The sequence below is a fragment of the Lissotriton helveticus genome, chromosome 5_1 (genome assembly GCF_964261635.1).
Source record: "Lissotriton helveticus chromosome 5_1, aLisHel1.1, whole genome shotgun sequence".
Classification (NCBI taxonomy): domain Eukaryota; kingdom Metazoa; phylum Chordata; class Amphibia; order Caudata; family Salamandridae; genus Lissotriton; species Lissotriton helveticus.
This window is the reverse complement of record NC_136065.1, coordinates 1,046,042,761-1,046,064,953: the sequence shown is the minus strand read 5'-3', so window position 1 is coordinate 1,046,064,953 and position 22,193 is coordinate 1,046,042,761. Positions and strand designations below refer to the sequence as shown.

The window sequence follows — 22,193 nt, the reverse complement described above, 5'->3', positions numbered from 1 at the left end:
TCCTCCCCATAGGATGAATGGGTAGACAACGCCTGTGGTGAAAAGGGTGGGTGCCCCTATGGGGGGGGGAGGGGGGGGGTGGAGGAGGAAAAGGAAACGATTGAGGTGCAGGCCTTGGGGGCAGCTGACTGGTGCCCCTATCTTGTAATTTTTTCTGCTTTGGGGGCAGTGGAGGTTCCAACACCTGTTGCTACCCAAATGTGAGCTTTCTGTTGCGGGAGAGTATGTTACACCTGTGGCAGGGGCTTAGCAATGATCTTGCCCATGTGAGGGTGAATGAACAACCTTGCAGACAGGATTCAAACTTCTCCTTAAGGTGCTGCAAAATAGAAAGCTCCTGGCTTTCGGAGTCTGCTGTAGACGGGTGACTGGACACAGGTTTCGGTTTCAAGGCCAGTTTCGACATGGACTGTGTTTCAGTTCTGTGATGCCCTTCGGAGCGGACATCAAACCAGCACAGGGTGCCAATGAAGAAGTTGGTATTGAGGCAGGCAAGGTCTTATGCAGCTGGCTCGCTGCCAGAGCCAGCTCCAAAGCCTTAGGTCAGAGCCGACAATGGTTGGGAGGCAGTGGCTGCCCAGAGGGCTGTGTCCATGAATCTCTTCTGACATTGAGCTGCCGGTGGCTGCGGATCTGGGTTCTTGGAGTCGGACAGAGAATCGGGTTTTGGGCTGATGGTGTTGTAGGAGAGTAGGGTCTGCTTCCTATGGTTACCCCCACTTTTTGCTGTTTCTCACTGTTTTTTTTACTTTAGTCTGGCTGTGGCCCTGCTAATCAGGACCACAGCCTAGCTGTTCTCTCTCTAAATTGATACCATGTACTTTAGGTACATACCAGATTGGTTCCTGGGTCACCCTTGTGAGCTGTATATGGTACCTTAGGTACCCTGGGCATTGGTACCCCAGAGGCCTAACAGGGGCTGAAGCATGTATTATGCCCCCCCTGGACAGCCTTCCAAAATGACACCACAGGTCTGCACTTGCAGCCTGGGTAAGGTGGTGTAAGCACCCCTTACTTAGATATAGTATACCTATATCTACCTATATATATATGAGGGAGAGTTTCTGTACATTAATGATGCTTGGGCTCAAGCATTTCCAAGTACTAATTAGTCTGTGCTTCCGCTGTTATGCAGTTACGTTTTTGTTGCACTTTTACCTGAAATTTATCATTTTTTTCACTGCACTTTCTTGCACTGATTAGACATTGGCATGTTTTTATCTTGAACTAATCGGCTTGTTTTATTCCTTGAGTAGTATTAATGAGTAGGAGGAGTGAGAGAACACTGTTTTATTAATGAGCGAGTTGAGTACTAATGTGATTTCCTTTTTCTATGCTATATGTTTTTAATGGGTTGGAGTTCAATGATCTGCCGAGTCTACAATAACATGTATTTTACAATTTCATTGTTTTAAGACTCACCAGTTGGCATGGAACTTCTATCCAGTTATTAATTTGTACTAGCATTTGTATATATACATTAGTTGAGAAATTAGCATTGGGTTCCAAGATTTCCTTGCATATATTTATATGTGCTTCCACTCTCTCTAGCTATCTATCTACTTTGATGAATAAGTATGATATGTGTCGATCTGTTTAGGTTATTTTGCGATGTGAGGTGACAAACTTGCAACATCAATGATTGAACCCAGAGAGTAACAACAGTATTTGGTTTATTGGAGAATGTAGCATTTTTATTGCCGTTATGAAATTTTGCACTTGCACTTTCATCAGCATTTTTTGCACTTGTAGACTAGGTTGATACGATTGAAGATCACTGTAGTTAGGAATCTTCTACTGCTGCTCTGCACTTTGCACTTTATGAATTGTCTATTTGCACATGTAATCTTACTGTGAATCTCCTGCCCTATGTACGAATTGAGGTTACAATTGTTGAATAATGTTTTCCCCTCATTTGGAACTGCTTAATGTAGTTATAATGCCTTGTGTCTATCTACTATGTTTTTTTAAATAAGGAAAACACTGTGCCTTGTTTCTAAAGGTCAGTTGTGCACTTTATTCACTGCTTGCACTTTAAAAACGTCAAAGTAAAGAGACGCATCATGTGACCAAGCTCCCTAGAGGAGTGAAACGCGTCATGGATGGCACTTGCCTGTGACATTTATGCCAAAATAAAAATGTCTTTACTGCCTTGCACCAACTCAGTGTGTGGAGGTCGTTAATTATTTTCAAGAATTAAAAGGTCATTGCCTGCGAGTTGCTGTTCCTGACGGAGGACGGGCAGGATTTTGTTTCGATATATATATATATATGTCAGTGAGCAAGGGCACGGACGTGCCCGAATCGCGTCTGATGACATCGTTTTTCACCCATGAGTTGACTAAATAAATAGCAATTTGAAGAAGCTTGCCTCTGGAGTGCTATTTTGCTGTCTGCGTTCCTTTCTGTGCGGCCAGCACATTTAAGACGGGCTGGATCTATCTATCTATCTATCTATCTATATATATATATATATATATATATATATATATATGTATATATATATATATATATATATATATATATATATATATATATATATAGACACATAGTAACCTATAAGTCACTCCTATGGCAGGCCTGGACAATCCTGAAGGCAGAGTGCTTGGTTTTGTGTGAGAGGGTGCCCTAGCATGAGCTGAGCCCCTCTGCAGCTTTCGGAAATATCTCCTTATAGCTGTTCTATGATATAGCCATACCATATACTCTTAAGTGCATTATAATCCTCGCGGTTAATGCTAACTTTGGTTTGGCTTTATCAAAACATGTCGTGTTTGGTGTCAAACACTTTGGAATACTACCCCCCCGCCAGCCCCCCCCCCCCCCCCCCCCCCCCCAGTTCTGGCGGCGGGGTTAGCATTCCAGACTCCTAGAGGGAGAAGACATGCACACACTGGTATACCCGGTTAAAGTTAAATAGAGCCTCAGCATCACTAAATGGATGCTGCTGCCACCATCACGACTCTGACCTCCTGCTGCTGGACGAAACTCCGTCAGGGGAAGCCTGGACAATAGGTTTCCTTTCCAGGGAGGTGCCAGCACCTCTCCAGACAGGCTTTAGTGTATTGGGGCAGGGTGGGTTGCATTCAGTGAATGCTTTTCAGACACTGCCTGGGGCACACAAGGTGCTCCATGCATTTCCCAGTTCAAACCGGTTGCTGGAGCACTCAGCCCCAGCTCTGGCGCGAAACTGGACAAAGGGGAAGGGGTGTAACCACCCCCTCCCCAAGTCCTCCCATAGGTGGGACCCTGGAGTTAGTCCATCCCCTAAACTTGGTATAAGTATAGGAACCCAGCCGCCAGGACTTTAGATTACCCTGGACGAACCTCTGAAGAAGAAATCCTGGACCTTCGACATTTAATTTCGACTGAAAGACTGAAGAATCTCCCTTGAGGTCAAGGAGTGACCTCCCTGTTCAAACAGGCACCAAGAAGCATCTTTGCCGGTCTGCATTTTCAAGGCTCCCGAAGAATCTGCGACACAGGACACGGACTTCCAGACATCTCTGAAGCTGACACGAGTACCCAGCAGAGCTGAGACCTGTAGCTGATACGAGAGACGTGGGACCTGAACTCCTGGACATCCTGCATTTTTGCAACTGCACCTACTTCCCGAAGTTTCCCGAAGTTGTGCATTGAGTTATTTGAAGCCCCTGCGCCCCGAGCACCGAAGCTCAGAGGCCTACACTCCACGAGTGTTCCGTGGGCCCGCTCTTTGCATTTCCGCTCAAGGCTCCTTTGCAATCTCTAGTCTGTTGGCTAATGGGTTCCCACGAAGGACAATCCTTTGTTCTTTGAGCTTTCCTTTTTTTAAATTTTTTTATTTCTTTATTGCGTTTACAGTGAGAACAGCAAAATAGAAAAACCGTCCCGCTCAGTGTCCCCCCTCCTCCCCCATCTGACATTGCTGACTCCCTCTGCGTGCACGGTGTCATTGCTCCCTTCTAATTAGTATATACACAGCCATTTAGCCAACAACCCAAAGCTGGGCAGAAGGCGTTTCATCATAATTGCAAAGTACATTTCTGTTGAGGGAAAAATTGCACAATCCGCCACAGCCACGCCAAGGCAGTACCCTTAGCCCCAATCCCAATCACATCCAACTGTATTGCACATAGTGCCCCATCACTCTGCGGCCCTTTCGATTCCCTCTTTGTTCACCAAGTAGATTTGATATAGCCCCCAGAAGTTCTTAGGTCTGCTAGTGGGGGGCTGCAGCTCACTATAATTTTCAGATTGAGTGCAGCAATATAGCATGTCGTGCGCCCAGCGCTTAGGCGTGGGCAGTGGGCCTCTCATCCAGAAACAAGCCAGCACCCGGCGGGCCACGAGCAGGCCCATGTCCACCAGACGTCTGACCGCCTTCGGCAATTTCTTGGTGTAACCTAATAGAGCCACCAGGGGGTCAGGTGCGATGTCTACCTCCGTCAACTCGCTAATATCAGCAAATACTTTCCCCCAAAAATCCCAGACACCAGGGCACAGCCAAGCGAGGTGAAGGAAGTCCGCGTCTGTGGCACTGCACCTCTCGCAGCGGGCAGAGTCCCTCAAGCCATATCTGCAGAGTCTAGCTGGGGTGTAGTATACTCGATTTAGGAATTTTAAGTGTACCAGCCTAGGTATGCCATTAAGCGACACTTTCTTAGTGATAGTGCAGCAATATCGCCACGTGTCATCATCCATCACAGTGTCTAAGTCAGCCTGCCACGCTAATCGCGCCTTAGTGTATGTTTGTTGTGTGGTCGCTTGCGCTAGTTTGTAGAGATTGGACAGCAGTCTCCGGGGAGAGGCAGTTTTAAGGACATATGTAAGCTCAGGAACCTCAGGGGGCTCCGCCATGTCCCCGCCCAGCAGGTCTCTGAGAGCGCGGCGCACCCTGTGGTACTGGAATCGTGTTAGGAGTGGGGACCTATCACAGGCCCCCCAGGCTTGCTCCCATGTCTTTGCAACCCCATCTAGGAATAGATCACCCGCCTTATTTATGTTTAGTTTCTGTAAAGCAGTAACTACTCCCTTTTCCTTAAGCGGGGACAGCCATCTGGCCCAGTCTACTGGCATCTCCGGCGAGTACAGCAGCACGCCGTTGTGTAACTGTAAGATACTATGCCATGCATGATTCGTGGCTGTTACAGAATCCAATAGGCCTGTTCTGCGATCTAGCGAGTGGAAGATCGTATGTGGGAGTGTGTTAGGGCTAGCAAATGGAGTCTCCATGCGGACATGCGGTATATTTCGGTCTCCATGTAGCCAGGTATGTAGATGAGACGCCTGAGCTGCACGGTAATACACCTCTGGGTCCGGGGCTCCTAGACCCCCCCCCATTGAGAATGGCATGGTGAGTATCGCCCACCGAACACGTGGCTGTCCGCCCGCCCAAGCCAGCTTGGTCATCTGCTGCTGCAGCCGTACAAAAAATGATTTGGAGAGTACCTTTGGTATGGTCATGAACAAAAACAAAAATCTGGGGAGTACCACCATTTTCATTATTGATATGCGTCCCATTAAGGACAAAGGAAGTTTACTCCAGGCTATCACATCGTCTTCTAGCTTACTGACAGCAGTACCATAGTTAGCCCTAAAGAGGATCTCCGCATCCGTGTGTAACTGAACCCCCAGGTAGCGAACCGTAACTGTGGTCCACTGGAGCGGTTATTCCATTGGCGTTGGCTGGGTGATCGGTGTCAATGGAAAGGCCAGCGATTTGGTCCAATTGACCCTCAAGCCAGAGAGCCCCCCAAAGTGAACGACCTCCCTGAGCACCGATGATAAGTTATCAGGGTCGCGGACATACAGCAGGGTGTCATCTGCATACATTGACACTATAATCTTATAGCCCGGAAATCCTATGCCCTCATTTCCGTGGTATTCTCGTAGAGCGCAAGCCAGTCGTTCAGCTACCTGGGCATATAGGAGGGGCGAGAGAGGGCACCCCTGCCTGGTACTTCTACTGATAGGAAAAGAGTCGGTGACCATGGGCCAGATGTAGGAGGCCATTTACCGACCGGTAAATGGGTATTTGTGATGTAGGTGGCCAATTTTACCGAATCGGTAAATTTACAGAATCGGTAAAATACCGAATCGGTATTTTTACTGATTCGGTAACTGCCAGATGTAGGTGGGACTCTTCTGAGTCCCAAAGGCCTTACAGATTCTGTATTTTACCACCCAATCCAATTGGGTGGTAAAATACCGAATCCAGGTGTGCATGCACATGTGTGCATGCACACCTATGCCATGTGACAGACAGACATGCCCTTAGGGCATGTCTGTGTGCCACATGGCACACATGCCTGTATTTGGGGTGCTAGAGGGTGTCAAAGTGACACCCCCTGCACCCTTGCAGGATTCGGTATTTACCGAATCGGTAAAAACCGATTCTGTATTGCCCATTGATTCCTATGGGCTTCAATGCCCATAGGAATCAATGGGCATAAATACCGCTTTTTACAGATTCGGTAATTCAATTACCAAATTTACCTACATCTCCCTCCTTCTATTTTACCGATTCATAAATACCGAATCGGTAAAATTCGGTATTTATGAGTCGGTAAAATAGAATTACCTACATCTGGCCCCAAGACCCCTATGCGGAGCCGAGCCCGCGGATCATGATATAGCGCCCCTATCATCTGCAGAAAGGGCTGCCCTAGACCCATACGCTGCAGTATCAGACGCATGAAAGGCCACTCTACCGAGTCAAAGGCTTTTTCCATGTCTAGGAATACCGCCAGCGCTTTCCTGTCTTGTCTCACATGCTGCATTGTGCCCAGGACTGTACATATATTGTAGACTAAGTTTCTACCAGGAATAAATTCTGCCTGTTCCGGAGCCACCAGACGATCAGCAAGGAGCGCCAATCGGGTAGCCAGGACCTTGGCAAACAGCTTGGTGTCAACATTCAGGAGCGATAGAGGTCTATATGAGCTACACTCATCATGAGGCTTTCCCGGTTTAAGTATTGTAACTATGAGTGCCTCCCTCATAGAGCTTGGCATACTACCCTCCACGCATATATCATCGAATAGAGCTGACAGGTGTGGGAGTAGTTGGTTCTTAAAGGCTTTGTAGAAGCTTTGTCTGCTCCCGGAGTACTGTTCGACTTCATGCCAGCCAGCGCGTCATGGATTTCTTCCTTTTCTATAGGATGCATGAGGAATTCCCAGTCTGAGTTGGGCAACGTGGGAATGTCAATGTGGCTTAGCTAGTCATTAATTTCATCTTCCAGGTCCCCGCATTTGGAGGAGTACAGATCAGTGTAGTAGCCTTTGAAGACGTCAGCTATATCCCTCTCGCCTGTGAGTGGTTCCCCGACGGGAGATTTCACCACTGTTATATGTTGCCGGCGTTTTGTACCCTTCATCAGGTTGGCCAAAACTGCACTCGCCATACACCCTGGCTGTGGCATATTTGCCCATGTGTCTAACCTCCCTATCCGCCTCCTCATGATATTCTGCAAGCAAGGTCTTAATCTCTCCCTCCACTGTGGCATCTACCAGTTCGCACTGTCTACGCTCCAGCTTGCCTAGTTGGTCCTCAACGTCCGACAGTCTCTTCCGAATGGCCCTGAGTATGCCCGAGTGCTTCGACATAGCGACACCTCGAATATAGACCTTGAAGGCCTCCCAGACCACCTGGAAGCCTCGGCCAGCTCCGCCCTAAACACCGGGTCCAAGAGAGAATTGGGCGGAAACCTCAATGTAAATGGCGGTATGGATTTACCAGGAATGCAGAGTTCCAGCCGTACTGGCGAGTGATCAGACAGCGTTCTCGGCAACACTCTACAGTCCCTGATTTCGGTTAAAGTTGAAAGTGGGAGCAAGCCAGTAATCTATTCTGGTATGGATATTGTGATATGCTGAGTAGTGCGTGTATCCACCTTGCTGAGGATTACGAGAACGCCATACATCTCCCAAGCCTAGGCTAATCATTGCACTCTGCAGCTCCAGGGCCGCAGCCGTAGGTCTGCGAGCAGGGCCAGACGACCTATCCAGAGTCGGGTCCATGTTTAAATTGAAGTCTCCCCCCCACAGCAGCATGCCTCCCTGGTCAAAGCGTCTAGCCCTGGCAGCAAGTGTTTTATAGAATTACGGTGAATCAAAGTTGGGGCCATAGGAGTTGACCACAGTGAGGTCTATGGCAGGGCCGCGGCACCTGGATATAACATATCTGCCTTCAGCGTCTGCCTCCAGAGTGTGTATCTGCAGTTTGGACTTAGGGTTCACCCATATCAAAACCCCTCTGGAGCTGGAAATGAACCCCACTACTGAGATATTACCTGTAAGCCCCCTGAATCCGAGCATGTGACTGTGTGTTGGGAGATGTGTCTCCTGGAGTAGGGCAATGTCTATATGCTGACGCTGCAGATAACTGAGGACTTTCCTAACCTTGCGATGGTCATTGAGGCCACGAACATTCCAGGTAAGTGCCTTTAGTCTAGGTGTGTGTGAGGTCCCATTATCCAAAGTGGAGTCAGCCATAGGGTAATATCAGTGTACATAAATGGAGCAAGCTTACGCCAACGCACATCACATTCACAGTGGAGAAAGTCAGATTGGCCAGATACCCAAAAGGAACACAACCCTGGAGGAATGAACTCACCCATCCCAACACATTCCCACCCCCCTCCCACAGCAGACCAACCCCAACTCGGTCTGTCATGCCAACACCCCACCCCATTCTAGATTCCATGAGAACGTAAAATAGCTCCCAGGGGAGCTGTATGTGCACACAGCGCTGGGGCTGAGGTTACCAGTAAATACAGTCAGTAACTTTAGAGAGTTCCGACTACCCCATCGCTCCTGACGCCACCGCAATACAACCCTATTCCAACATGAACCAGGATAACACTTTGTACACCTCAGATACGATCAAACCTCCGTATTCAGTCTTTATAATGTGTACAGAATCTAAACCCTTGCCAGCACACCAAGTGGCCGATCAAATAAACTAATTGTCCAGCGTATTAGCACACTGTCAGTCGAAAATTACATAGATTGGAATGTTCTCACCCATCCGCCGGAAGATCTGTGGTTACATAAGAGAACCATACACTCAAGTTCAATCCTCAAGCAGAAGTGGCATAGGTGACCTGGACTTGCCGCTTGGCTGCTGCTGCCCTCTCCATCCCCCTGATTGCTAGGGTCTCCTCGGCGTTCCTGGGACCATACCTTCAAGGTTTTTTGGAGTTCCTTAGGGTCCGTGAAGAAGTGGGAATGTCCCTGCCGGTTGATACTTAACCACGCTGGGTACAGCATGGTGTAGTCTAGACCGAGATCACGTAGTTGCTTCTTGTAGAGGGCAAAATGTTTGCGCTCCTCTTGTACCTTAGCTGTGAAATCCGGATATATGGAGATTTCCGAGCCTTCATAGCGTAGAGACTTCTTTTCTCGGGCAATCCGCAGTGCCGTGTCCCTATCTCTATAGTTCAATAGTTTTGCGATGATCGGTCTCGGGGGGAACCCCGGGCGCGGACGCGGGCCCAGTGATCGGTGTGATCTCTCCACGATGAACATTGGAAAGAAGACGTCCTCTCCCAGCAGCGAGGTGAGAAGTTTCTCGACAAATAGCTCCATTTTCCCCGTTTGCGTCGTCTCCGCAATTCCGGTGATTCGTATATTAGAGCGTCGTGAGCGAGCCTCCAAGTCTTCCGACTAGTCTTGTATCACCTGCAGGAGCTTGCCCATCTGTTTACGGTCTCTGTCCAGGTCAGTTTGGGCTTCTTCCACTTCCGTCAGGCGCCGTTCCAACATGTCCAGGCGTTCTGCATGCTTGTCCACACGCTCTGCCATGCGGTCCAGCCGATAGGTAAGGGCATCAATCTTGGTGCCTATGGACGCCATACTGTCTTGTAGGCCCTTCTCCATGGTGACCAGCAGGGCCTTGATGTCAGAGTAGATCGTACCTTCAGCGCCTCTGGGCGCTGGTGCTGTGTCCATGTCTCGGGTCTCGGAGGATTTAGTACGCCGGCCCTCAAAGAGGAGTTTACTTTGGGTCTTGTCCCCTTTGCCCATGCTGAAGTCAAGTACCGGCCCCCTCGAGGACACAAATACACCGCGCAACTGGCGGCAGGAATGGTGCCGCTGTTATCACTTCTCCCCAGCCGTATTCCGCTACAGGCTTGAGTGGGTGGTCCGCTGTAGGCCTTCTCGATTGCTATCTTCCTCTTGTGCCTCAGTCCGGGCTCGATGTCTCGGCAGCCTAGGCCGCGCCACGTGGCTTTGAGCACTCCCAGCCGGTCTCAGTCAGAATGGGCTGGCAAGAAAGGCCGGCGTTATCTTCTCAGGCCCACGAGTCCGTCTCACAGCAGCAGCAGAGCTCCGGCACTCGAAGGAGCAGGGCCCCGCAGGGTAGCAAAACGTCGTGGCACGCCGGTCGGCGTGTATGCTACTCGAGGCCGGGGATCCGCGGCCTTGTCCGCCGGTCGTCTCGGCCCCCCGTTAGCAGATCTGCACAGATGGGGCGCATTCAATTTTGCCCACACCGGACTCCGGAGACCGTAGGACGTTAGTTGTGGTAGTTCATGTCTCGAAAGGCCCGTCTAGAAAGGATAAATGTAGGATAAAAGCATGCGATGGCGCGGAGCAGAGGAATCACACGTCTGCCATCGGCGCTGGCAAGCTCCGCCCCCCTCTTTGAGCTTTCCTGGTTGCTCCAGACGTGCTATGACTCCTCTCCAAAGAGTGAGTTCCTGGGACCTTGCTGGTCTGCACCGAAGCCAATCTTGTCATCTTGCGTGGGTTGCTGTTGCCAAGGCTTGTTGGGTCCAATCCGGATTCTGACGCTGCAGCACTCGACATCCTTCGTGGGACAGCTCGAATCCAGCTCCTGGTCGTTATCAACGCCTCCTGGTCCTCGTGGTTGAAGAGTCAAGCTTCACCTCTTTCACCTTAAAGCACCCGATATCTACTGGCATCTTCCTGTCGCCATCCTGGTCACTGGCTAGTGACCAAGACTCTGTCCCCTCTGCTTTCAGGTTCTTCAGAATACCGATCCACCCTTGGATCTACCCGGACACTTTTCCTCTGGTCGCCTGCAGCACTTTTTCGCAGCTCTCCATTGGAATGTACGACGAAACGCTACACCAAAAGACACTCACGCACCTGACTTCCCTGGTTGAGGTAACTCGATAACTCCGGTGCTCCGTGGGTCTTGACTCTCGAAGTGTCTAAGTCTAAAAGGGTTCCATCGTAGTTCACCTCGAAGTGTCCTCAATCTTTAAAATTGTAACTTGTTCGTTTCCCATAGAAAGTCAATAGTGATTTGCAGCTGTGTTTAGACACTGCAAGCGTCCCCCGTGGGTCTTCTGCGTCCCTACCTTGGGTGGTTCCTGGTTGCCCCAGCGGTTCTACAGTTCCTAGGCCTGATTTCTATCCCTCATGTGGTTCTTATACCACTATTTTAGTATATGGTTTGTGAGGCTCCTAGGGCAAAACGTAAACTGTGCTATTTACTGTGTGCTATTTAAAGTTCTTGTATTGTACGTTTACTTCTAGCCTCATAAAGAGACTAGAGGGGTTGTGTTTAGAATAAATACATATATACTTTCATTTGGTCATTCAAGAGATTATAACTGGTAAAACAAGCTGCTTTACATTCCTTTGAAGACTTAGCCTGAAGGCTGCTCTCCACAGCTACCACTAGGATAGCTTTCTATAAGGTTGACTTTAAACCTACCATCAAATAAGGGTCGTTTGGACTGCTGCAAGGTGCCCACTAGAATAGGGGACATCCTATGCAAGGCCAACTTCTCACAGTCATGGCCTGTTCAGCGCTGTCACCTTCCGCTTCCTCCCTTCTGACATATTCCCTGAAGATGTGGGGGTATCATCATCAAGCAGCTGTTCTATTGCAGGCTGAGCAAGTTGACAGTCTTGACTATTCCGGATAGTCTTTTTCGCAAGGCAGGCGGAGCAAGAAGCCTTGTTATGGTCTGGTAATAGCAAAGGTTGCAAACCTTGTGCTGGTCTATCCACAAGCACTTGGAGTAATACTGAGAAAAGTATTGGAATAGTGACTTTTCCATCCCCGTTTTAATATTCTCGAGTGTGAGACTTGATGAAAGAGGCCCAAGAGGGGGAGATTCCCTGAGCAGGGCATCAACACCATGGTTGCTGCAAATCTGCAGGACCAACCACAACAGTGAGAAGGACTGTCACGTGGCGTTGACTCAGCTCCAGCGAAGTACGCCTGACAGGGGGAGAAAACAATCTAACTATGGAGTTGATGTTCATGCGCATTACCAGCTAAGGGAGGAGTCACTATACCTTGTGACTCAAAAGACTTCTTTGAACAACAACACGTTGTACATGTCCGAGCCCAACATTAGATGGCTGAAGTATGCACAGCAAGTGTATTTGCAGCTGCACGTGCCAAAAATGCATAGATACATATATATGCATGTACATAAAGATTGTTCTTTAAATTGCTCTTTATTGAAAGCTTTGCATACCAGGAAGGCAGCAGGTAGGATCATGTATATGCCATATTTTTATTGCCATTTATCAAACACACAACAATCTGCATGAGAAAAGTCAGTTGTATAGTACTAGCTTATTCGTGAGTTAATCAAATAATGAGCATCTGAACTAACTTGCAGAGGATAAACAGGTATTACAGTTTAAACATATCAACAGCGGTAATAAAAATCACAAAATAAGACATATTATTCGGAAAGAGCAGAATATTATCAATGTCCTTTTGTATGTAGGGAACTTGTTATCATTGTTGATGGACATCTGTCTAGCCCGATGGTATAACCTTCGACTCTTTTAATAAATTAATATATTCTGCTCTGCGTAAAACTCTCCTATGGGAGTTATAGTGACTAAAGCATCAGTGCCATATTTTACAAAAAAAAGTAAGCAACATAAAAAAAGAAGTAAACCAAAGCCAATTATTCCAAATGGGTCTTAATGCCAGTTCTCTACACAGTAGGTAGTCAATAGCTTTATTTCGATAAAAACACATCTTAAAAGCTGTTGAACAAGAATAAATAAGAAAAGCTATACCATTAAAAACAGGAGGTTACACACTCCAACAGCCTTAGACTGTATGTTACTGCATACCGGGGAGGGAGGGGGTTCACTGGACAATGTATCTATCAGGAAGGTCTGCCAAAGATCCAAGTCTGTCATCTGGGAAGTGCCCTCCAACAGTACAAATGTGGGTCAGGCCAACCTTGGACCCCACCCTACACACAGAAGGGAGCTTCCTCAGATGCCCCCATAATCTGCGCCTCTGATAATGAAGATATGTGTTTTGGAAATCAAACACTACATTTTTTAAAGGGGAGATGCTTGTAGGTGGGGAGTACAATTTATTTACCCAAAATAAAAAAGTTAATATTGAACCTGATGAAGAAAGAAGATGCCTTCGGAAAAAATCTTCTTGGACAAAATTATTTCTTTCCATTACAAATTTAATTTTGTGTTTTGGGCATAACTCACCTCGACAATGGTACATTAAAGAAATTTTTGCTTCAATTGAGCAGTTGGTTGGAAGGAAAGATTCTAATTTACTTGATAACCATTTTATCGGGAAACACAGGTTCCAGTCCATGCCTTTGAGGTAACACCATGCATTATGGAGAAGTTACAATCCTGGTTTGCCTGAAATGCAGTAACCTTCTATATACCAATATACTATAGAAGGAATAATAGTCATTTTCCTTTGCTTATCATTTCCGATGATGGATAAGTCTTCAAGTAGACTACTCATCTACGAAAATAATCCAGAGGCATCAGACTGGATCTGTAACATTTTGTAGTTTTGCTGCCCGAGAGCCAAAGTGACTCAGAGTATCCAAATGCGAAGGGATCATAAAGGCCCCAGATAGCTTCTGGGTTCTCTTGGGATAGCGAGAAATTGCAAAACATGTGATTCCTTTTCTCTGATTGTCGCAGAAATTACTATCAAGCAACACCAGAAAGCCCCAGAATTATGCCATCCCCAAACACATACACTTTGGTAAGAGCTTACACAAACACCCACCAGGACCTTGTTGTCCTTGCAAATCGTAGCCAGAATTTTGGGCATTGCACCTCACCATATAAGGGATCGAAAATCTGGGTTAAAGAGGGCTTCCAGGTATGTTGTTATTTTATCATGAGAGAACACAATTTATGTCTTGACTGTGTTTTAAGGATCCATTAGCTCACTTCAGGGAGTGATATCTGTGGTTTTGCTGAGAAATATTGTTCAGGTACCGCACAGATTAACATTAAACGTTTACATACCCTGTGTGATGTTTGGGGATTTTTTTTAAATTAATGAATCTGCAGAAAGCACTCAATAGAAGGAGTAGTTTCTTACCTGTAACTCCAGTTCTGTAGTAGGGGTATCTCTGTGATAGTCATATTCTGTGAATAGTCCCGCCATGTGCGTGGACCCCGGAGCAATCAAATTAGTCTCTTAAGTTGTCCTCTTCTGCAGTCCTGCATAGACACTTAAGAGAAAATCAAAGACAAATAATGCAGCCTGCAGTTAACAAGGCTACACTGGCCAGCACCTCATCCTGAAGTGAAAAGGATTGCCACATAATATTAAAATGTACACATTTTGCTAAGTTTCACACATAGAGAAACTCCCCTTCACAAAAATCCTTTGTCATGATAGAGAGGAAGGGTTGGACAGACAAGCCCCATAGGCTGCCATTATGTGTCTGGAAAAGGGATACCGTGCCTTTAAGGAACCCTCCAGAGACACTCTGTATCCCATAATGCACAGCCAAAGGCAAGTTACTTTCAGTTCTTTTTGAAGGTGTATAAAGCCAGGCTTGAAGCATTCAGAATATCATTTTTTCATCCACCGGGGAGGAGGGCGGGTCGCTTATGACTATCACAGAGATACTCCTACTACAGAACTGGAGTTACAGGTAAGAAACTACTCCTTCAGTAGTAGGGGATCTCTGTGTATAGTCATAATCTGTGAATACAATGGCAAGCCCATCCCAAACAAACCAACCCAGCGGTGGAAGAAGCAGACAAAACCACTACTGTGCAAATAAATTCCTCCGCGAAGCCTGCCCAACCTGAGCATCTGCTCTGAGAGTCCAGATAGTAATGCTTAGCAAAGGTATGGACCGACTTCCAAGTGGCAGCTCTACAGATGTCTGCAATGGGAACATTATGCAGCAAAGCCGCTGTAGCAGATTTGCCTCTGGTTGAGTGAGCCTTAGGCTTACCCCTAGAGTCTTGTTATCCTTCTGATAACATAGTTAGATACAGGACACAATCCATCTAGAGATGGACTGTTTAGAAGTGGCAAGACCAGTCCTGACCGATCCATAAATAACAAATAATTGATCCGATCTACTAATCTCCTTGGTCTTGTCTAAGTAGAATTTCAACACCCTTCTCACATCAAGAGAATGAAGGGACCTCTACGCCGGAGAGGAAGATGTTGAAAAAACGTTGGTAATGTGATCGTTTGGTTCAGATGAAAATCAGAGATCACCTTAGGGAGAAACTTTGGGTGAGTCCTCATGACAACCTTAGACGCATGGAACACAGTATAGGGCTCTTGGCAACACAGGGCCTGGATCTCACTCACCCTGCGAGCCGATGTTATAGCCACAAGGAAAGCTGCCTTCCAGGATAGGTGCTGCAGAGAAGCCTTATGAATAGGCTCAAAAGGCCCCTTCATCAATCTAGAGAGCACCACATTCAGCTCCCACCGCGGCGAAGGACGCCTAACGGGGGGGAACACCTTCTTCAAACCTTCCAAAAAATCTTTGATGACAGGGATTTGGAAAAAGGAAGTTTGTGAAGGGCATTTCCTATATGCAGTCAAAGCTGCGAGGTGAACCTTAATAGAATGAAAATTGAGACCAGATTGAGCCAAATGCAGCAAGTACGGAAGAATGACATCCTCCTTGTAGGTCGTAGATCCCGCATTCTTAGAAGTGCACCAAATGCAGAATCTCTTCCACTTGTAGGCGTAGGAAGTCCTTGTAGATGGTCTCTTTGCCTCTTTTAGAATCTCCATGCAGTTCTGAGGCAGGTTTAAATGTCCATACTGCACTAGCTCAGGAGCCATGCTGCCAAACTCAACGATGAGAGGTTGGGGTGTACCATCTGCCCTACGAACTTCGTCAGAAGGTCCGGCCGACACGGAAGTCGAAGATGCGGCAGAAGAGACCGGTGTAGGAGGTCGATGAACCACCACTGCCGAGGCCATTCCGGATCAATGAGGATCATCCTGGCCCTGGATTGGGACAGCTTGAGTAGCACTGCTGGGATCAGGGGAATGGGTGGAAAAGCGTAGAGAAAGCTGTTCGACCAGTTGATCCACAGTGCATTCCCCAGCGTCCCTGGTTGGTAAAACCTGGAGGCAAAGTCTCGGCATTTGCGGTTTTCTGCGGTGGCAAACAGATCGATGTCTGGAGGGCCCCATCGTGCGAAGAGGTCTCTTAACACCTCGTCGTTTAAGACCCATTCGTGGTTTTCTTGAATGAGCCTGCTGAGCGCGTCTGCCTGAGCATTCTGCACACCTGGCAGATGTGTTGCCGTTATCGTCAGTCCCCTGGCCAACAGCCAGTTCCAGATTGCTAGCGCTTCCTGAGACAGTGTGCGCAATCTTGAGCCCCCCTGCTTGTTGAGGTAATACATTGTTGTTGTGTTGTTCATCGGTACAAGCAGGGAACTGGTCCGAAAGGACGGGTGGAAGGCTTTCAGCGCCAGATGAACAGCTCTGAGTTCCAGAAAACTGATGTGATACGTGAATTCTGTCTGAGACCACGTGCCCTGTATCTGAAGGCAGTCCGAATGCGCTCCCCAGCCCTGGAGAGACGCATCGGTCACAATGGTCTGAGTCGGTATCTCCTTGTGGAACGGAATCCTTTTGAGGAGATTTACTGGTGCACACCACCACTTAAGGGATTGTAGAGCGTGCTGAGACAGACGGATCTGTCCTCCCAGCTCCCATGTTTCTGGTCCCACTGATCCTCCAGACATTCCTGCAGCGGCCTCATGTGGAGTGAGAAAGATACACGAGGCCATCGACCCCAGGAGAGAGGATACCGTCCTCACAGTTGTCGTTGGAACGGCCATGAGAGCCTGAGCCTTCCGAAGGATTAATAAGCGTTGCTCCTCCAAAGTACACATGCTTGCCTTGAGAGTATCGATGGAGGCTCCCAAGTACTGCAGACACTGAACAGTAGTTGGGACAGACTTGGATAGGTTGATGTGCAGACCCAATTGGTTCAACAGAACAGCCGTCCTGTTGAAATGTAGTTGCGCTTCCGGGAACGTGGATGCCAGTCGTCAAGGTACGGATAAACAGACGCCTTGTTCTTTCTCAGGTGCGCTGCAACCACGGCCATGCATTTTGAAAAAGTCCTGGGCGCAGATTTCAGGCCGAACGGAAGTACTGTGTACTGATAGTGGTTGGGGCCGACTAGGAACCGCAGGAACTTCCGATGCTTCTTTGCAATAGGGACATGGAAGTACGCGTCCTTCAGATCTATGGCACAAAGCCAGTCTCCTCGATGCAGCTAAGGATAAATCTGATGCAGGGACAGCATACAGAACGTTGCTCTGCGAATCCATTTGTTTGCTTGTCGCAAATCCAGAAGGAACCTGAACTTGTTTTTGTCCTTTTTGCGCACAAGAAAGAACCTGGAGTATAGACCCTTTCCCCTTTGAGACTGAGGAACAGGTTCTATCGCCCTTTTTCTCAACAGGGTATCGGCCTCCGCTTGGAGTTCGCGTAGCAGGTATTGTGAGCGAACTGGTGGAATAGCTGGAGGAGGGCTGACAAAACGTAGACTGTATCCATTGCAACCAATATTCAGCACCCGCTTGTCCGGAGTTATTTTTCTCCACTCTGCCAAGTAGTTCTGAATGCTCCCCCCCACCGGAGTGGGTAACAGAAGAGGGGGAAGTAATCCCTCAGGGCTTAGACCCAGCCGGGCCTTTGGTCCCAAATGTGGACTATTGATTGACTCTGCCCCTTTGTCGTCGCTGGAAGGGCTGTCGCTGGAACTGCTGTTGTTGCTGCTGTCCAGCCTGACGACCCTGTCCACGCTGGAAACGCTGAGAAGAATAGCATAGTTGGTATGCGCTGTTCTTTAGGCTTCTCCAAGCCTACAGCCTTGAGTGTTTCGACTTCCGGCTCCATGCGAGCCATTTCCTCATCATGGGCACCGAAGAGCGTGGAATCCGAAAAGGGCAGGTTAGCAATCCATTGCTGTGCCTCTGCTTTCAAAGAGGTAAGCCGCAACCAGGAGTGGCGCCTCAGTCACCCCGTGACAGTATCCATGGGCTGCCAGGAGAGAGGTATCTGCAGCTGCACTGATGATCTGATTTGATACCATCATGCCCTCATTCAGAACCACCTGAAAGTCCTCCCGCTTGTCCCTAGGGAGGAGTTCAACGAACTGCTGGAGAGACTCCCATAAGGCGCGGTCATATCAGCCCAAGAGAGCAGTCAAGCTTTCTGCCTTCATGGAAGTGGCTGCCGTGCTGCAGACCTTCCTTCCCGCCAAATCTAGTCTGCGACTTTTAGTCCGGTGGAACAGTGGACGATGGCGCCGTAGAGTGCTGTTTCTTAGCTGCCACCACTATCACTGAATCCGGCGGAGGATCCGTTCGAAGAAACGCAGGATCCAAGGGCCTGTACTTCTTCTGAAGTCTCGATGGAGCCGACTTCACAGAGGCAGGCGTCAGAAACAGTTCCATAGCCGGTTCCTCCAAACCGGGCACTAACGGAAGGAGAGGTCGAGACAGTTGTTTCCGTTGCAGCATCTCAAAGATTACAGAGGTGGATGGGGCAGGCACAGCCAGTGCGATCACCAGTTTTGCCGCTCCTCGCAACAGCACGTCCTGAAACGTGGTGATGTCAATGACTGGTGAAACCCTCGTTGGTGGAGTGTCTGACAGGGTCGGCAAATATCTGCCATGACTAGAGGAATCCGTGTCCCTGGTGTACCTGGACCGCGACCTGTCGTGGCGGTGACGATGTTCAGATCTGTTCGAAGATCTGTGCCGACTGCGAGAGCGATGTCTCGTACGAGAGAACAATCTCGGCCTTTTGGGTACAGCTGGAATCACAGGCACAGGCTGAGGTTGAGGCTGTGGTGGTGGTGGTGGTGGAGTTGGTGCCAAAGGCAGACGAGGCGGCGGTGGAGGAGGTGGAGAAGGAGGAGGTGGAGGAGTCGGAGGAGTCGGCGTCCGAGGCCGTGGAGGCGACAGACGAGGGACCACAGGTTGTGCTGTCTCCAGACACCTAGATGGTGAATAGGTCCTGGAGTAGTCTGAGTCCATGGTACGAATTACTCTCCTCCTCTTGCGGGCCGGCCTCGAGGAGGGCGCTCCTGATGACGAACGCCGGTGCCGCCATGATCTAGGACTGTCAGAAGTGGAAATGCTGACCACTGAGGGTGACCGGCTGCCCGACGACGAGCTCCTTCTAGACGTCGACTTCCTCCTTGACGTCGACTTCTTCCCTCTCGACGTCGACTTGCTCCTGGACGGCGATGATCGCCTTCTCGACGGCGATCTGCGCATCGGCGGCGAACCGCGGCGTCGCATTGACGACGAGCGCCGGTGTCTTCGGGACTCAGGACGATGATGTGTCGACGTCGTCTGCGATGTCCTCGATGTCGACCTCGTCCAAGGTCTCGACTTCCTTCCCCTCGACGACGAACGTCGACATCGCTTAGACCCAGAGCCCTGGGTCGACGGGGAGCATATCGTCGTCATACCTTTCTACGCCAATGTCGTAGCCATCGGCATCGACTGGGACCGTTGCCGTTTCTGGGCCTTTTTGTGACTGGGGAGCCCCCCCCAGAGGCCGAAGCATGGCTAGTGGAGGTTGACAGAGTCCCTCCATGCCCAGAGGTCCCACCTGCATCCTGATGTCTCCTCTGCTCTAGGCCTTGAAGCCAGATCTTCTCCCTGTCACTCAGGGACCTCCTGGAGAAAGATTTGCAGAAGGAACAGGAGTCAAGTACATGCGAGGATGGAAGACAGAGTATGCAAACCCTGTGCGAGTCTGATTTGACCTTCTTTCTGCCACACTCAGTGCACTTGTCAAATAAAGCTGGCATTTTGACAAGAAATGGGTGGCTTGGCTGCTCAAAAAAGACAGCAAATGGAAGAGAAATGCCCCAGACGTCGAATGAAACCCTAAAACTTTTTTAAAAAAACAAAAAATCGAAGAAATACCAATTAAGGTAGAGCTCAATGCTCCAGGGTCCTGCTAGACGGAGCCGGAAAAAATAACTATAAGTAACTTGCCTTTGGCTGTGCATCATGGGATACCGAGGGTCTCAGGAGGGTTCCTTAAAGGCACGGTATCCCTTTTCCAGACACATAATGGCAGCCTATGGGGCTTGTCTGTCCAACCCTTCCTCTCCATCATGACAAAGGATGTTTGTGAAGGGGAGTTTCTCTATGTGGGAAACTTAGCAAAATGTGTACATTTTAATATTATTTGGCTTTCCTTTTCACTTCAGGATAAAGTGCTGGCTAGTGTAGCCTTGTTAACTGCAGGCTGCATTTTTTGTCTTTGATTTTCTCTTAAGTGTCAATGCAGGACTGTAGAAGAGGACAACTTAAGAGACTATTTCGATTGCTCCGGGGTCTACGCACATGGGCGGGACCATTCACAGATTAGGACTATACACAGAGATCCCCTACTACAGAAATTTGGTAGCTCTGGTGATTGGAGTACCAGAATAGGCATTATAGTCCACACATTTTAGTTGCAATGGAATACTCTATAGGAAGTATTCTAGTAACTGTATACACATCCAGTTATCAGATTTATTTGCAAGTTTTAATAAAATGGGTTTTAGAAATGTAAGAATATTTTGTGACTTACATCACTTGGCAAGGAGCAGACAAACGCCATCAAGAGAATTACCAGACGCTGGTGTGATGCTGCAGACTCACCACCCTAGAGAAAGAAAAAAACAGCACGAGAATAACCATTTCTGTGAATCAAGTTTATAGATGTTTGCTGATTTCAGACACCCTATATAGCATGGCTGCTAGTTGTGTCCAGGACATCAATTGCAATATATGCACTATCAGATTTAGATTTACAACAATAAACCTAAATTAGCTTAAGCTGCAAAATTCTTCCACCTATTGATATAAATCTATATAAATATATATGCACATACATATATACACACACACACATATATATATATACATATATAGACACACATATATACACTGACACAAACACACACAATAAACACATGCACGTATAAACACACAAATATACACACACATATATATATCCACACGTCAATATATGTACACACATGTGCACACACATACATATATATATATATATATACACACAAACATGTACACACACACGCACACACACAAACACACCCAAACATAAATATATTACCTACTGGCGGTCGCCAGTAGGTAATTGTAGTTAGGACCTAGTTTCCATAGACAAAACATTTTTGTTTCCCTAATACCTTTTGCGCCTTCTGATGAATCACAAACTTTTCAAAACTAGTTTGCCACTCACTTCAGTTGGTGTCAGTTGGCCAAGAAAACGGAGGGTTCCAAAACACGTTTTCGCCATGTAATTTCCCATAGGGATTTTACAAATCACTACAGCATGAACCACTGGACAGAATTACACCAAATTTGGCAGAATGCTAGCTCTTGGTCCAGAAAGAGCCCCTTTTGTAATTTGGTGAAATTCCTTAAGTAGTTTTGGAATTATTAAAGAAGAAAGGCATTTGTATATATCTATTGACGGGGATCCTCTGTGACTGGCTTGCTGCAACCTGACAGAAAAGTTGCGACTGCCATTTAAGCTATCAAAACACAGTACCGGAGCCTCAAAATGAAAGTGTAAACTGATAGAAGGGGTCAGGGTAGAGGTACCTTCCACCTACCCACAGACCCATACACCCACTCACACACCCAAAAACCACTCTCACACCTACTCACAAAACCACTCTCTCACCCAGTCATATACCCATACAGGTACTCACACACCTACTCACACAGCCACAAAACAGCTCACACAGCCACAAAACAGCACACACACCCACAAAACAGCGCACACACCCACAAAACCACTCACACATCCATTCACAGATCCATACAGCTACTTACATACCCACTCACAGACACTCACACACCCATTCATAGACTCACACAGGTACTGACATACCCAGTCACAGACAAAAGCACCTACTCATACACCCATAC

At 48.0% G+C, this 22,193-nt stretch overlaps 1 protein-coding gene across 1 annotated transcript in view; it reads right to left on the bottom strand.

The window, feature by feature from the left end:
- Positions 1–22,193, bottom strand: part of MMS19 (MMS19 cytosolic iron-sulfur assembly component) — a 466,622-nt gene that overhangs the window by 79,848 nt on the left and 364,581 nt on the right. Inside the window, exon 22 of the mRNA XM_078643578.1 lies at positions 20,824–20,898. Coding sequence (XP_078499704.1) covers positions 20,824–20,898 — 75 coding nt within the window. The remainder of the gene's footprint in view (positions 1–20,823; positions 20,899–22,193) is intronic.